Genomic DNA, 18,268 nt, shown 5'->3' with positions numbered 1-18,268 from the left:
GAGGACTACACATTGGTGGCATTTAAAACTAAGTGGTGCTTGACAGATGCATATGTAATCGGTTTATTTACCACAGGTCTTCACATGATTTTAAAAATAACCATATTGTCTAGTAAGAATCACAGGAATGCATCATGACTTGATGCTCCTTATTGCTTGAGTGAAAATACTTAATTCTTAGCAATGTTTTTTTAAATTTACATTCCTCCAGACTAAGAATTTAGCTGAAGCAATATGCCTGGGGAGAAAAAAAAACCAACCCAAAAACCCAAGCAAGATTGATCCCATGAGGGGTTTATTTCATGCTTTAAATTGTTCTGGTCAGCATGATGCAGGATCCAAGCAATAGGGTACTGTCATAGCCTGTATTGTGCCACCACACCCTTTCCCTTTTCCCTGCCAATAACAGAGGGAAGAGGAAGTTAAGGCATTGCTGACTTGATAAGCTGCAATCAGCAAATGGAGCCTTATTTACTGCCTGAACAACATGTGTCTCTTCTATCCTGGCCACTTCAAAGGCCATGGTGATGTGCTGACATGGAGTGCAGTAGCACAATTTATTTGGGAAGACTTCTTCCCAGAATAGTCTGTGCACCAGCATACGAAGATCAAGGAAGCTGATAATGAATAATGTCAGAGAAACTATCCCATTTTTTTTTCTTTATTCACTGTATTCTGAGATGTGAACGGATCAAAGCAGAATACTATAATTTCTAGGGTGTTCTGCATGTCTTTCTGCTCTCAGTCTAATAAATACTGTAAAATGAGGTCAGAGCAATCCTCAAGGAGTATGCAAAACACATTAAAGAAAATTATTGAGTAGGTAATTTTTTTAGAGTCACCTGGTCAGAGTTGGTCACAGTTCAGCAATGATCTGTAACCCTTCACTTCTCTGTTGCTCAACTGCAGATTGTCTAGTTGTTCCAGCAAAAGTATGTTGTTCTGAACTATGATTAAAAGGAACAAGATGTTTGAGAAGAAGAGGTATCCCACATCTCACTACTAGGCAATCTAAACGGGAAATTGCCATTGGGGAGGTGGCTAACAGGACACTGACAGCAGAAGTGAAAAGAGACCCTTGTGTGCTGGCTTAAGAAACACTCTCAGCTGCAATTATTCATGTCACTTAAGTCACTTACCACTGTATAAAATAAAGCAGGTAGCAAGCCTGCCTAAGTGCATCAAACTGGACACCTCAATAGTTACTATCTATTTATTTATATATATTTATAGATTTACATATTTATATAACCTAGAATGGTATATAACAAAGTTGCTGTTGCATACTTTACAGATGCAGCTATGTCACACATGTAAGAAAAAGTTTTAAATGATCCCTGTCTAATTGTAAAATCCTACCATGTCTTTTATGGAGACTGGTAATGCACAGTTACAGATACTTTAGAAATCTTTGTCTGTGAGAAATATGTATTACTTGGTGTTGTGGACCCCTTCCCTTCCCTTCCCTTCCCTTCCCTTCCCTTCCCTTCCCTTCCCTTCCCTTCCCTTCCCTTCCCTTCCCTTCCCTTCCCTTCCCTTCCCTTCCCTTCCCTTCCCTTCCCTTCCTTCCCTTCCCTTCCCTTCCCTTCCCTTCCCTTCCCTTCCCTTCCCTTCCCTTCCCTTCCCTTCCCTTCCCTTCCCTTCCCTTCCTTCCCTTCCCTTCCCTTCCCTTCCCTTCCTTCCCTTCCCTTCCCTTCCCTTCCCTTCCCTTCCCTTCCCTTCCCTTCCCTTCCCTTCCCTTCCCTTCCCTTCTCTCTTCCCTTCCCTTTCCTTCTCCCTTCCCTTCCCTTCCTTTCCTCAAGGGTAATCCATCTGTTAAAAAAACTGTTTTCTTTGATTTTTCTTCCACTATTAACCCCTTCCTGAAACCCATTACCAGCGTTGTTTTTTCCCTTAAAACAACTGGTCTAATTCAGTTAAATATTAAAGTTGGTTACTTCGCAATTTGTGCAGTGAGTATGCACAGTGGCTAATATTTCCTCCTAAACAAGATACAGAATAATAACAGTTATGGACTGTGACACTTGGCTAAGGCAGAACATGGATGATTATACTATCAGAAAAAATGAAGTGTTTTAAGAGGCCAAAGGAAGACCCAAAGCAAATATACAGCCAGGGTCTATATCACACAGCAACAGAATGAAGAAGGAGCAGTATATAATCAAAGATCTTAATTTTCCTTTGAAATTCCTGTGAATGTTGTGCATAAGCCAAAACAGATGGAGGACAAAAGAAAGAACTTTCTGATGGATGGCAGCACTGCAAATGGCATATGTGAGAAAGGAAATGTGGCCACCCTCACTCAGCTAAAAACTTTTCTACAGACACTCTCTCAAGTCTCTAACACCTTTTAACACATCTGTAGTAAACCAGAAAGAGGTCAACATCAACTTTACCTCACCTTTTATCAAAAACATAAAACAAAGCTTCAGAGACCTTTACTAAATTACACATAAGACATCTTAGGGTGAGAGCACTGGGGGTTTTTTTGGTGTTGTTGGTTTTGTTTGGGTTTTTATCTGCCTTGAGATTAAAAAAAAAGTTCTTGTTTAAGCCTGTGTGACTTGAGAAAGTTTTTGAAATGTGCTGAACTGTAGCAGCAATAAAGCTGCTGCCTAGTCCATATCAGCATGTGTAAAGATACCCAAAGGCCCTGTTACCTTGGATTCTCAAAGTGATCTCAGGTCTAGTTGTGAAAATTGATTTTAAAAAATTATTAACAGAGAATTTTCAGCATATTTTAAAAAGTGAAATCATAGAATCATTTTGATTGGAAAAGACCTTTGAGATCACCAAGTCCCATCACTAACCTAACACTCTTCTAACTCCACCACTGTAACATGTCCCTAAGCCCCACATCTACATGTCTTAAATACCTTTTTATATGCTTTTTAAATGTCAAGTACTTGGACACTGAAAAATAATAGATTTGCCTACCCATTTCTTCATTGTTAGGAAAAAAAAAAAGAAAAAAACACACTTTATACTCCTATGAATACATGTGCAAATTAAGAACAAATTTAATAAATATGCTTCCTAAGCACTGTATGATACTCAAAACTTGTCTGTGTATTGGAACAACTTTAAAAACTAGTATGTGGTTTAGCACTTGTGATATCCTTAATTAAGAAATGTTACATCTGCTCATTTGTTAGTCCATTTTTTCCTTCTTTTACCCCTTCATCTTGCCTTTAGCTTTAATAGTTGTCTTAAAGTGGCTGTTCAGTCTAAAATTGCATATTTCATGTTTACAAGTGTTTTACAAGATCAAGAGCAGATCTTTTTCTCTGTATTCTAACTGTATTATTATTATTATTATTATTATTATTATTATTATTACTGTATTTCTGTAACAATTCATTCTAGACTATCAGTGAGTCTTCAATACACCAGCTTTTGGTGTTACTAACAATAAATTCTTAGATTTATATGTAAAGAGTGTTTTGCCTTTGCCTGTAAACAAAACTCTGAAAGTAACTTATATACGTACCTAACACAGAACCATCATATTTCTCAGTTAGGTGAAAATTCAGGCAATTCAATCAGCAATAAAATTGTCCTCAGGAAACTACAAATGTAAGAATGATGAGATGGGAAGTAGGCAAATGAAGGCAAAATAATTTTTGTAGGAACCCCCACAAACACTTAATTTTTCATCAGATTATACTATATTCTAGTTATGAGCCATGATATTAGTTTGATTTCTCCTCCCAGTCATGATCGGATAGTAAGATTATTTAAGCACTGAAATGGCCAGTTTCTTTCTGTGTAAATAAAAGACAAATGAGCAGAATGGAGATCCAGTCAACCAGTCAGCACAATATATAATTCAGGTCTTTTTGTATAACACCAGCAAGTGGCCTGGCTGAAAAATGATATATTTAACATCTTGGCATCTAAATGGATTAGACATGCTTTAATGTTTGATACTTGGAAGCGCTCTTTCTTTTCGAAGTATGTTCCAATCTCTAGCCCACTGATTTAATTCTTTTTTTTGTTGTTTGTTTGGTTTGGTTTGTTTTCCAACATTTATAGCCCGAAGTGCCACTGCCATCAGGCAAAAGACTTTCATCATTGAACCTATCAGTCTCATTACTTCAGAATATCCAGGATCACTTTAAAAGTACCTATAGAAGGAAGTCTTCTTTTCTATCACCTTTATTTCCTGTGAAACTGCTACAGACTCCCAAACTAACCTCAAGAAAAATCAATTTAAATCAATTTCACCTCAAATATTTTGCCAGTACTGTGGTAATACAGAACAGCTTCAGCACAGAAACAGAGAATCACAGAATGGCTTAGGTTGCAAGTCACCTTAGAGATCATCTACTGCAAACTCCTCGCCACAGGCAGGGACAACTCTCAACAAGAAGGGGTTGCTCAACACCTCATCCAACCTCGCCTTGAACACCTCCAGGGCAGGGGTATCCACAACTTCTCTGGGCAATCTATTCCATAATCTAGTCACCCTCATACTGGTGAATATAATTTCTTGGGCTTCAAGTCCTTATAATAAACTTTTTGCCATGGACAGTAAACTGTTTCACAGAACATGCATGATTAGAGCTGCTTGTACTTGCCAGTTTTCTTAATTATTTCTACACTGAATCATAGAATAGAACACCAGAATTGTTTTCGTTAGAAAAAAAAAAAGATACAAGTCCAGCTGTTAATCTAGAACCTCACTGTCATTCTTGCAGTGAGGGGCCCAAAGCTGAATACAGTATTCAAGGTTCAGTCTCACCAAAGCCAAGTACAGGGGGACAGTTCCTGCTGGCCACACTGTTTCTGATACCAGTCAGGGTGCTGTTGGCCTTCTTGGCCATTTAGGCACTGCTGGTTCATATTTAGGGAGACATTGACCAATAATCCCAGGTCCTTTTCTGCTGAGCAGATTTCCCTCCACTCTTCTCCTTCCCCAAGCCTGCAGCATTTTCATAGAATTGTTGAGACATAAGTGTGGGATCCGATACTTGGCCTTGATCTATCATGTGCAGGTCCCTCTGTAGAGCTTTTCTATTGTCAAGCAGACCAACACTCCCTCCCAACTTGTTGTTGTCTGCACACTTACTGAGGGTGCCCTTGATTCCCTTATCCAGACTATTGACAGATATAAACTAGAACTGGACTCAGTACTGAGCCCTGGGGAACACCACTTGTGAACCATCCACCAAATGCATTTCACTCCATTCACCACAACTATTTGGGCCTGGCCATCCAGCCAGTTTTTTACCCAGAGAAGAGTACACCTACCCAAGCCATGAGCAGCCAGTTTCTCCAGAAGTGTGCTATGCAAAACTGTGTAACAGGCTTTACTAAAGTTTAGGTAGGCAAAGCTTTTCCCTCATCCACTAAGTAGGTCAGCTCGTCACACAAGGAGATCAGCTTAGTCAAGCAGGACTGGCCTTTATAACACCATGATGACTGGGCCTGATGTTTTTGCTGTCCTACATGTGCCACATAGCAGCACTGAAGATGATCTGTTCTATAACCTTTCCCAGCACTGAGGACAGAGTGAAAGGCCTGTAGTTGCCTGGTTCCTCTTTGCAGCCCTTCTTGTAGATGGGTGTCATATTTGCTGATCTCCAGTTAACAGGGACCTGCCCAGTTAGCCAGCACTGCTGACAAATGATTGAAAGTGGCTTAGTGAGCACTTCTGCCAGCTCCCTCAGTACCCTTGGATGGATCTCATCCAGCCCCAGAGACTGTGAGGTCAATATTCTTCAATACTGAGGTTAATAATGCTTCATTATTTAGAAATAATTTTCCAGAAAAGACTGCAAGAAAGGCAGAATACATCACTGTCTTACCGAAGCCTTTTGCTAGAACTTTGCAGAAGCAAAAATAATGGCCCTTAAATTTAAAGGACTTTTTCTTTCTTAAATTTCAGTTTTGTTTGCACTCTCATCCAGAATCATGGGATAATGAACTAAAGTCACTGGAACTGAACAATGTAAAATTTCCCCTCCCAATAAACATACATTGTCTGGGTTAATGCAAGACAAAAAATCAGTGAGAACAGACTAAGGAGCTAACAGGCATTTCCAGAAAACACACCTTCATGATGTCAAGGCAAACTTGTATTTCCTTTAGAGCCTGCGCAGTTTGTTATCTCCTATCATGCGAATTCTATCAAGGGACAACTAAAATGGAAATGGAAATTACACTTTTTTGCAGTACTCCTTTGAAAAGCAGACTTCCATATTGTTAATCAGGCTTCTTAAGGCTTAGAAGAAGCACTTGAGTTACAAAAATATCTTTAAAAGTTTTGCAATAAGAAAATGGTCAAGATATCTTGTTTATTTATGTATGTATTTAATTTGAGGAACAAAACACAGAGGATTAGAAGGCAAAAACTGAATATAGAAAGATGGGGCTCACAAGGTCACTGTTAAAGGCTGCAGGAGAAGCAAACCTGAATATTGCCAGGGTAAACAGGTCTTAATTACAGTGCAAGAATTTTTCATAGACACATTTACTGATTCTGAATTACACAGTTACATTTTTGCTGTAGTGAGTAAGCAAGAGACAACACTTTCCCAATAGAAAAGGATAGTCTTTTAAAATAATCTAATTAATATTACATAATTATGGCAGGATTCAGCAAAATGCAGTCTTTTGTGCCTGTGCCACGAAAAAGAGCGCATGTCAGCAAAGACTGCCATAGCAGTTTGAAATACGCACCAAATCCAATAGTGTGTGAAGGCTGAATCTGCAATTACAGATTAAAAGTACCTCATTCATTATAGAGGAGGTTGGGGGTTTTCTAGTTTCTATAGCCAGGATAGAGCTGTGTATTTGCTTTTGCAGCATGACTGCTAAAGAATTTGAAATCTGTTATTGATCAAAACATGATACTTACTGATTTTAAAGGCTTTAAACCAAAGCATGCAGTTTTTTTAGTATTGAATATGGCTTTACAGGCTATTTTAAAATTTTCTTTTGAAGCCTGTACTGTATACAGAGATAAATTCTGACTGCGATTGCATATGTTTTCCTTTCCACTTCAAGAGATTTAATTCATGGGGCACTTTAAGCATCCACCTTCTCCAGCTGATGCAGGCCAGGATCTTTCCTGCCGTTCTGGTGGTGCTCAGTCCACTTCCTCGTGCTCCACAGTATTTCTGCCTAGACTGAGTGATGTGGCTGCTGCTTTTTCCATTTGCAGGCTCGGCCAGCACACATATCCCTGTGATGTGCACTGGCACAGGAACAGACATACACAGAGGACAGAGGACACTGATGGTGCTGGTCACAGACACTGCCACAGAGGAGGAGCAGCCTCTGACAGCACCCCCATGGAGTACCCACACAAGCACAAGGATAGACCACCCAGTGCCTCTCCCCCTCCTGGGCTGATGGAGAAGGAAGGTCACTAGGTACAATACACATGGGACTCTCGACAAGTTCACAAGCACATGTATATTTGTGAATGCGTGGGTATCAGCATGGCCCCTTGGCGCACCCACCACCCTTGCCCTGATGCTGTGCTCCTTGTCTGCCTCATTGGCTCCCAACTCTCTGTCTGGTCCAGCTCAGTACTTGCTGCAAACACACAGCACTTACACACTTGCCCCATAGCACCCCACATGCGTGGGTCCCCCTGTGCCAGCACAGACTCTGTGCCCATCTGAGACCTCTGCCCCAACCCAGGGTCTCCTACTCACCATCTGGTCCAGCTTGAAACTTGTTGATCATTACACCGGGCTTGGGTAAGACAGAGATACTCAGTGCCCAGAAACCAGCACCAAGCACATGAACTGTGTGATCTGTGGTCCTGCTCCAGCCACAAGTGCTGAGGTTCTGACTCACCTCACTCCAGGTGGTGACCCCTAGCTGATGGTTTTAGGAACACATAACATTCCTACCCTATGACTGAAGGTTAAAGATCTTCACTTGTTCCAGATGTTGGCACTGAATCATATAACCATTAGGTTGTTAAAGACCTGTCAGGTCATACAGTTCAACCATAAACCTAGCACTGTCAAGTCCCCTACTAAACTATGTCTTTGAGCGCCACATTTACACATCCTTTAAACATCACCAGGGATGGTTACTCAACCACTCCCCTTGGAGTGGGAAGACTGTTCCAATTCCTGATAACTCTTCCAGTGAATAATTTTTTCATAATTTCCAATCTAGACCTCCCCTGGTGCAACTTGAGTCTCTTTCCTGTTACCTGCGAAAAGAGACTGACATCCATGTCACAGCTTTATTTCAGGTAGTTTTAGAGAGCAATTGAGAACCCCCCACTTGCTTCTGTAGCTAACACCATGCCAGGAAGACTCAGATTCTTGAGTCTCACTCCAGCAACTGGCACCTGCTGCACACAAAATGTTCCCCCAGCACCTGGCACTGAGTCATTGCAGCACTCACATGCACAGACTACACAGAGAGGTACTTAAGAAATTATTTAATGGGGAGTTAGGAGAGACTTTGGCAGAGTCTCAGGGCTCAGCCAGACAAGAGTACTGACCAGCCACAGTTTACATCTGATCAACCACTTGTCTATTCCTCTTCTTTCCTCCCCTGCACATTACCTCATCAGTTTGCACAGTCCCACCAACTCCCCTCCAATATCACAGACATTTTGGTCTGCATTCTTCTTGACAGCACAGTCCTGCTTCCTTGCAGTTTATTGATAGCTGTTCAGTTAGTATGCCTGACAAAGTTGGCTTCTTATCTTTGCCTCCATTATGATTTCCCTGTCTGGTCAGTATCTCCATATGCTGTATTGCGTCTCCTTTTTCTTTAGCATCCCATTTGTTAAGGCCTTCAGTTGGGACAATCTTACTGCAATAAACACTCCTACACTCCTCCAGTGCTTACTAGATTTATCAGTTTTGGTTCTCATCGTTGCCTCCCTTATCATTTGTCAGTCAGGTTTGTGTCTCTCAGTGTTCTTGTTTATGGTTTCCTCCTTTTCTTTTGTGTTGAGAAAGTCCTTGACTAGACAGCTTAAAGGAGCAGACATCCACCCTCCACATATCCTTACAGTTAGCATCTTTGTAACAGCATTACAAAGGAAAACGGGACAAAATATAGAAGAAAAAAATTTTTTTTCTTTATTTTACAGTCACACAAATAAAAAACAATCCCCATAGCTGCACCTGAAATAATATTAGAAGAGCCAAACATGACAATCCTGACAGAATATGTATGTATACTTTAAACCACAGAAACTGTATTACATATACTCAGTAGCAAGAGTACTGTGCAGGAATGAAGGTCTCTGTAAACACTTGCCCTTTATTTTATCTACATTTAGAACAGCTGGGCTTGTTCTTACACAAAGTAGCAGTGCTCTTAAAAATAATGTGCAATTTCAGAATTATATAATGAAATATGCTAATCTAGATCCCCATCTAAAGCCTGGACATGTCTCTTCCAGGAAAGTCATTTTAAGGAGTGCTCAGCACTTTGAAATCAAATACTAAGAAAGTTACGGAACCCACATCTCTTTTTCTTCAAAATGTGGTCACTAAGAAGAAGGGTGCTGACCCCAAGCACATGTGATTACATTGTTTAAGAAAAGAAGGGTATGCTCTTTGACATCAGCTTTTGTAAACCAGCCAGGGCTTAAAAGGTTCAGTAGATCTTATATCTGAGACTGGCTCAGAGCTCTGAGAGAGACAACTCTTCCAAAGCTGGAAACTTAACAGTCAAATATATTTCTCTATTATTTTTATGAAATATGAAAGATCTCTGTTACCGAAACACTAACATGTACACTTACAAACAATTTACAATTTATAGTAAATTTAACTAAAGTTGTCTGATGCAAAGCTGCCATAGAATTTGGAAAAATATACACTATCTGCTGACTTGATGTAGCTCCCAGTTCTGATTTTTAACATACATTCAGGAACCATAGCTGGCAATTGATATGACTGATGTGATGATAAATTCGAGGAACATTCCACTGACGAGAAGTGCTCATTTGTTACTCAGCAGGGTAGATACCATTGCAATATTAGAATTTCTTCTTTTTATCCTGTCTGCTTCTGTGAGTTGCTGATAGTGCTGGATAATAAAAGTGGTAATTATAATAAATTATCTGATCTGTGCTGTAGCCAGCACAGGAGGTGTGAATGTATATAAAAATAGTATCATCCAAGGCAGCTATGGAGGTAGATACAGAGCCAGGAGGTACAAGGGAAAGGTAAGAAGGGGTGTCTGCAGTCAGTCCACTGCTACAGCTCCCCAGCAGTGAGAGGGCTAACAATTAAGGCAGCTTAACCTAAGAGGAAAAGCTCAGTACTGGTGTACTGGTGGTCATAAAAAAACCTCAAAAAAAAAAAAAAAAAAAAAAAAAAAAAAAGAGGCAGTTTGAAGCACAACAAACTGTGAACCAGGGAGCCCCAGAAGAATGTGAAGGTTGTAAAATAGGCACAGGCCAAATTTTTTGTCATCTACTGACTTCTAAAAAAAAAGCTTTCTCATGTCTCTCCCTATTTATAGCTCATTGTTTTCACTTATTTAATTACATCGGTAAATTTTTTTTACTGCCATAGAAATTAGAGTATCTCCATCTATTTTGCTCTCAAAGAAATAGTCAACTGGTGTTTTAAGTCCTTCCCTGAGGTGAAAAAACCCCACTTGTTAGTCTATTTCAATCCCCTTTTTGTTAACAGCCTGACACAAGAGAGAAAAAAAGACATTCCTAAAAGAAGAAGCAAAACTAAACAGATCTTTCCCTAGTGCCAGTGAGACTGGCACCTGTGAATTCTTTATCTCAAAAGAAGTTCTATCAATGTATATAAATTATGTTTTAAAAGATCAAGAGCAGAAAAACTCTTACAGAAAAAAAACAGGAATATGCTCACCTTCTATCAAGAAAATAAACATTGCCTTAAACTGCTAGTATAGACAGTGCACAAGTAACACCTTCTGGCTTATCAAAAACAAATTAAGCACATTCCAGTCTGTATTGCTGCTTAGTCCTTTGTGATGCCTTAGTTCCAGTGATCACTTTCAGACAATATCTCATACCTTAGCGTACAGCCAAAGTAAACTGCCCTAGGTAGGAGGTACTGGTCAATATGAAAAGATGATACTGTGTCTCAGATATAGCAGAATGCCATGATTTAACTACTAAATTTGCACAAACACAGACCTTTAGTCATGTATAATGAAATTACGTGTGAGCTTCAGAGGAAAAATGGGTAAGAAATGCATCTTCAGCTAGTAAATATTTGTAAATGTTGTGCTATATATGAACTTTCTCAAGCTATCTCAAAATTCAATAGATACATCCAATACCATATTTGGAAATAAGTACCTAATGCTGAGCTGGAAACATAACAAGAAAATACCCACACATTGTATCTTCATGCCTCTTTAGCCTGGCCTGACATGAAAATGGTAGAACCATGATGTTGTTCATTTACCTGTTCTATTAGTGCTAAGACATATCATAAGAAGACAGGTTTTGTACCTTAGTATATGTTGAACTGACACTAGACCCTGTCTTACCCTCCTGAAAGTTCTTATTTTCTTTTTTGAATGAAAGAACTATTGGTTTTGTCATTAAACAAGGTTTATTCTCAGAAAAAAACACTGAGATAATGAAGCTCTATGTTACCCTATGTTATTTCAGTCAACTACACATCAGAAAATCTAGCTGATACAAAAGAGGCATATTAGAGAAAGACATAATTCAACACTATTAGAAATGTAAGTTTTGGAAATACTGTTCTAGCTACATTTCTTTTATTTACATTTCTTTTTCTATTTAACTGTGTAGGTTGTTTTTTAAATTATTATTATTATTATTTATTTAGAGGTGTTTCAATGTCATCCAAGGTTCTTTAGACTTTATTTCTTACTTTCAATCAGGAATAAAAGTTGTCTGTATTTGACTGTATGAAATAATTTCTTTGTTCATGGAGATTTTTCTGAAGAATTAAATTGCACATGTGAAGTCAGTAAAGAGGCTTTGCTTTGAGAAGCTTAGTTAAAAAATTTAAATAACATAAAGAATATGTTCCCTTCAGCAACCAAGAACATCATACTAAATTTACACCATTTCTTCCAGGAAAAGAAAAAATGTTTGTTAGAATAATCTTTGGTATGAAAAATAAGGGCATCTTCTTGTATGCCTTCAAATCTGAACACAACAGAAAAACTTCTCATTAAAAAGGATAACAAAAGACCGCTGAGTGGTTCCATGTAGTGGAAGCTAGTGGAAGCTAGAAAAACAATTGTGGCATCAAGGGCTGTGTGACAGCAGGATACAACACAATAACTAGAGAGAAAATACTTGATTCTTCCCTCCACCCTCCCACTTTTACTAATTTTTTTCCCTGTGATAATTCTGTAAGATATATATACTTTTAATTATTCATAACATCGTCAAAATTCTTAGGGGCTCCAGTACTCAACAACAAATCCAACTAACAGCAATAAGAAAAACAGCAATAAAAGTTGAGGTTATTATACAGTATCAGAAACAGTTCTGTGACTGAAGGCAGTTACTGATTTGTTTGACTTTACAGACTTGGCTTTCCCTACTCAATTACATCATGACATTTTCTATTAAGGCCTGCTTCATTTGCTCAAGAAGATACTCCATCCATTGAGGATTTATTCAGTGCTCTGTCTGACCACAGTGTCAAGTCAGCAGTAAGCAGGCTATATTTTTCTTCTTTAGTTCATGATGAAGATGTGACTGGCTTCTGTAAACACTACTGAGTATATATTCAAGATTTGCTCTTGGTGGAAGTGGCACTTACTTGCAGTCAAGATAGCTTAGGTATATTGCACTTCACAGGTATAATAGCTGATTAGGTACTTCTGATAAAATTCCTTTTTGTCTAATGGTTACTGGGTATTGAAACACATCCTTACTGGGATCCCATTGCCAGTTCACTACATCTTGATGACGAAGTGTGTATTCCATAATTCTTATTGTACTTCTAATATTCTTTATTGCTGTACGCATTTCCCTGTTGTTAATTTAAGTGCTCCTCTGTTATGCAATACATACAACGTTTTAAACTCTAATGGCATCCTGTGCGGACTGGCATGAGAAAAGTATCGATACTTCAGATCATCATAATAATGATACTTCACTGGTTTTCCACGTAAATCCTTTGGGAATGGCCAAAATCCATACAGGTGAATTTCATCACAAAATCTAGTTGCAAGTGTATACATAAGGAGGCCAGTGCTGGGTCGTTTAATATGGACCTTGTTTGTCAGCCAGTAGCTGCAAAGAAAGAAGAAGTGCATTAAGAATCTCTCATACAACTTCATGTGAATAAATCCTGTAAATTTATTTAATCTATATTACACTATAAAAAAGCAACCACTTCCTTCTCTCTCAGTTGAGATCATAAACGATGACACTGATTTGGCACACCTTTATTCCAGCTAGAAGAAGTGAGATCTTAACACTGCTGAATAAAAGCTCACTAACTAACTAAGGTTCTTAGTTCAGGCTTTAACCTCAACAGGAAGCCACAGTACCTGCAAAAATACTAGAAAACTGCAGTTAACATCCTCAGCCATATCATTAAACAGTCTCTTGCATTAAACTTTTACCTGTTTAGTATCTACCAAGTCAGCTCTACTCTGAATAATATTGACTAACCTAGTGATTACTTCACAGACCGCTTGCCTGAATAGAAAGAAGTAAGCAGAAATGAAGCTTTTATCACTTTGCTTGTCAGTGATTACATAAAGCTTCTTGTTCATTAACAGCGGCATCCAGAAAAGCAAAATCTTACACTAATATAGAAAAGATAGTTTTGTAATCCACAGTGCATAAACCCAACAGAAGCAACAGAGCAGTTTTCCTGAGACAGTAACAACATGGCTGGTTGTGGCTTTAGAAGCTGCAGCAGAGTTTTCAAAGAGGGAAATGGTGGGTAGTTGCGGAAGGAACACAGGAACTGAACGTAGTTCCTATAGCATGTAGCTCACCTTGGTACCTTAAAAATCTTCCAACACTGTTTTGAATCTCTGAATTTTAAAAATAAAAATTAATTAAAACAGTACCAACCTATTACTGATAAAATTCTTCTCCCAAGCCTGATTCGTTGTGAAGTTTGTTAGTATTTTATAGAACAAAAAAAGGTTTAGAAATTTAAACCTGCTCATTTGGTTAATGAGCAGATAAAGAGAGGCCATGCACACAATTGCACTGCTCAAACTGTGGGAAGGAGTGTCTGCAGGTAAGAGGTAAAGGAAGCTGTTACAGGTTGTTACCATAGTAATCTGAACGATTGCTTAGTATCACTTTTTTTCTTTATTAGTTGCAGGCTGTTAATTGTTTGTACCACAGCCAAGACAGGGAGTCCAGGGAGGAAAGCCTTATCAAACCAGAATTAGCCCTATGCTAAACAGGTTACAATAAGGTTGAAACTTTAAGTACACAAGCGATTGCTTTAAAAGCCTTTACAAGTGCAGCAGGAGGAAAATTCCACCCACCACTATGAGACAGAATAGCAAAACTATGTCTTTAATTAAGCTTAAACTGTCTCTGAAGCATCAGATGCTCTGTAACAATAAAAATAAACATACCATTGAAACTGGCCTTTTCAGTTTCACACTTTGCAAAAATTGTAAGTTTAAATGGGCTGATGGCTTTGAATCACACATTCATATGCATATGAAAAATGAGGGGGCTTTGTATTGTACTCAGTTTCTTTTTGGAAGCTGAAGGACTCTGCAAGCAGAAAGCAGTTCTAGGATGAGTAATTTCTTCTTCAAAGGAAACAGGGAATTTTGCTCGTAAAAAAGAGGACAGTATGAAACATATTCACAAGAAAATGCAATGAGAAATAAATGGTAAACATAGTACATACAATTTTGTAAATTTTTTTCATAGGCTTGAGTTTATAAAATAGTATTTCTGAGACAGAATGCTAAGTAGCTTGCTTTTTACTTTGACAAACTGCAACATTCTTAACCTGAGCTATAGGAGACTCCAATTCTAAATAAATGTTTGCTTTGAAAAGTTACTGAAGGAACAAATCTGACCACTTTTGGCACTTCATATCACAGATACACCAAAAAAGATTAAAAAGGAAAGCTAATTATTTATTTTTTGTAGTAACTGGTATTTGTCTTTTTGAAGTCTGTACTTTAACCACAAGCAGCCAGCCATCTACATGAGTGTCTCTATCAAACAGCATGAAGTGTATGGAACCACTCATGACAACTACTATCATACCAATTGAATTTCACTCTTCCAGGAACAAAATGGTCATGGCAGAGAATGAAGTTAATAGGGTACAGATGGATCTAAATATTTGAAAAGGACACTGCCTCTTCTCACTTAAGAGTTTTTTTACAGGAATGAGTATGAAATGAAGGCATAAGATAAATAGAGAACCTCTCACAATTTTAGACTATAAAAGCAAGTATTTTCATCTGCTTGTCATATTCAGATATCATACATAAGGGAGTTTTAACTCTTTGAAATGAAAAAATATCCAAACCTTGTACTCAAAATATGGTACTTCTCTACTTTGCAACTTCGGATTACTTCTACTTCAGATGAAAAAAACCACAAGTAAGTCAAATAATGAAGCAGTTACAAGCATTCCAGCTGAAATTTCCTGCAGACTGTTTATCTCTGCAAATCTCTGGCTCTTAGCCTCTGCTTGAATTAATAAAATTGGTCAGGTGCTTCAAATAATCTTTGGGATTTTGGTCCTGAAATACATGTGCCATCTTAGTCATTCAAGTAGCTACTCTAATATACAACTTACCACAGATCCAAAAGAGAACCTTTTGTTTCTCTTAACTCATCTCTAGATCTTCACCCATTACCAATAATTGACAAAGAGTAGGTGCATCTTGCCATGTTAGAAAAGAGAGTCTGATACTTAAGCACCACTATTAAGCATGTAAGTGGAAGACCAGCTATTCTGTGCACCACTACAGAGCTCCAGTCACTGATAGCTCTGATAAAACACATGGGGACAGGCTGTAAAGAAGATTTAACTGAAATGTGCCCATGTGTAAACATACTTCCTTTCTGTAACAGTGATGACCCAAATTTGAGTATGATTCTCTAATTTTATACGTAGCTTGAATTCAGACAGATCTCACTTCAAATTACTTTTAGTTATGTGGCTGATGGTGACTTAGTAAAGACACTGGCAATATATCATGGCTTTCAGCAATGCTCAGAAGTAAAAAATACATTTTCACTGGTAAGTGAAAAAGACAGCACCACTAAACAAAGAAGCAAAAAACAGATGCAAGAATCAAGAGTATGCTGAACTATATAGCAAATGAAAGGAAAGCCACATCAGTTCTCAATTAATATAGACAGGTTCATGTATTTGATTTCTATTAAATTAGAGGATTGCAACAGGTAACTTAAAATAGCACAATACATCGTAAGATTAAAAGACACCCTGATGATAGCAGGGGACTGCTAAAACCTTTCCATGAAAAGAGCACATGCTAAAGTAAGTGCTGTTTCTTCTATTCATGGCCACCTGCTCCTACTCCATTCTTCTGATATCACCCTCCTAATTTTGACCTAAGCAACTCATAAAAAATCTAAGCAACTCTACCTCCAAAACCCTTTTTACCTGCCCCTTTTTACCTGGGCATATCATGTAGTAAATCATGGGTACACAACTCCAGACATTCTATTTCATCCAGTCCAATATGGATCTCTGTTCTATATTCCTTTCTTCTTACTGGCCATGCACACTTCAAAGAAATTTCATAGTATGGTTTTCGGTTGGGAGGAACCTTAAAGATAATCTAGTTTCAATTCCTCTGCATGGGCAGGGACACCTCCCACTACATCAGGTTCTATCCAAGCTGCCCTTGAACACTTCCAGGGATGGGGTCTCCACTGCCTCTCTGGGCTACCTGTTCCAGTGTCTTCCCACCCTCATAGTGAAGAGTTTCTTTCTAATGTCTAATCTAAATCTGTCCTCTTCTAGTTTTAAGCCATTCCCCTTGTTCTATCACCAGATACCCTTGTCAAAAGTCCCTCCACAGCTTTCTTGTAGGCCCCCTTCAGATACCAGAAGGCTGCTCTAAGATCTTCGTCGACTCTCTTCTTTTCCAGGCTGAACAACACCAACAGTCTCAGCCTGTCTTCACAACAAGAGGTGCTCCAGACCTCTGATAATCTTTGTGGCACTCCTCTGGACTCACACCAACAGGCCCAGTGTTGGGGGCTCCAGAACTTGACACAGTAGTACAGGTGGAGTCTCATGAGAGCAGAGAACAGGTGGAAATCCCAGAATCACAGAACTACCACACTTGGAAAAGACCTCTAACATCACCGTGTCCAACTGTTAACATCCCCCCTGAATAAAATACATGTGTCAACATCTATATCACTTACTAGGGCATGTCCTGAAGTGCCTTCTCTACACAGTTTTAAAATACCTCCAGGAATGGTGACTCCACCACCTCCCTGCGCAGCCCATTCCACAACATGACTACTCTCTCAGTTAACCAGTTCTTCCTGGTATCTAGTATAAATCTCCCTTGGTACAGCTTCAGAACATTTCCTCTAGTCCTATCATTATTCAATTGGGAGAAGAGGCCAGCTCCCATCTCCCTACAACCTCCTTTCAGGTAGCTCTAGAGAGCAATAAGGTCCCTCTCAGCCTCCTCTTCTCCAAACTAAGAATTCCCAATTCCCTCAGCCTCTCCTCATAGGACTTGTTCTCCAGACCCTTCACCAGGCCCTTCTCTGAATTCACTCCAGCAACTCAATGTCTTTCTTGCAGCAAGAGGTCCAGAACTGAACAGAGTGCTCAAGGTGTAATCACACCAATGACAAGTACAGAGACATGATCTTTTCTCCTTCTGGCCACACTATTCCTGATACAAGCCAGAATACTGTTGGCCAACTTGGCCACCTCAGCACACTGCTGGCTCACATTCAGCCGGCTTTCAACCAGTTCCCCCAGGTCTTTTTCTGCCTGGCAACTTTCCAGTCACTTGGTTGTTGTGACCAAAGTACAGGACCTGGCACTTGGTCATTTTATTGACCTTGGCCCACTGATACAGTCTGTCCAGGTCCCTTTGCAGACCCTTCTGCCCTCAAGCAGATCAACTCTCCCACCAAATTTCATGTCATCAGCAAACTTACTGAGTGTATTCAATCCCTTAGTCCAGATCATTGATAAAGATATTGAACAAGACCAGCCTCAAAAATGAGCCCTGAGGAACACCACTGGTGAAAGGCTGACAGCTGGATTTAAGTCCACGGACTACAACTCTCTGCACCCTGCCATCTAGCCAGTTTCTAACCGAAAGAAGAGTATATGTGTCTGCC

The 18,268-nt window shown here is 39.1% G+C and overlaps 1 protein-coding gene across 1 annotated transcript in view; it reads right to left on the bottom strand.

Annotated features, from left to right (window-relative positions):
- Window positions 1-12,755: 12,755 nt before the first annotated feature.
- ST8SIA4 (ST8 alpha-N-acetyl-neuraminide alpha-2,8-sialyltransferase 4) overlaps window positions 12,756-18,268 on the bottom strand; it is a 43,899-nt gene continuing 38,386 nt past the window's right edge. The window contains exon 5 of the mRNA XM_008492251.2: window positions 12,756-13,210. Coding sequence (XP_008490473.1) covers window positions 12,928-13,210 — 283 coding nt within the window. The 3' untranslated portion in view covers window positions 12,756-12,927. The remainder of the gene's footprint in view (window positions 13,211-18,268) is intronic.

This window comes from Calypte anna, chromosome Z, assembly GCF_003957555.1.
Source record: "Calypte anna isolate BGI_N300 chromosome Z, bCalAnn1_v1.p, whole genome shotgun sequence".
Taxonomy (NCBI): domain Eukaryota; kingdom Metazoa; phylum Chordata; class Aves; order Apodiformes; family Trochilidae; genus Calypte; species Calypte anna.
This window is presented reverse-complemented; position numbering and strand designations above follow the sequence as displayed.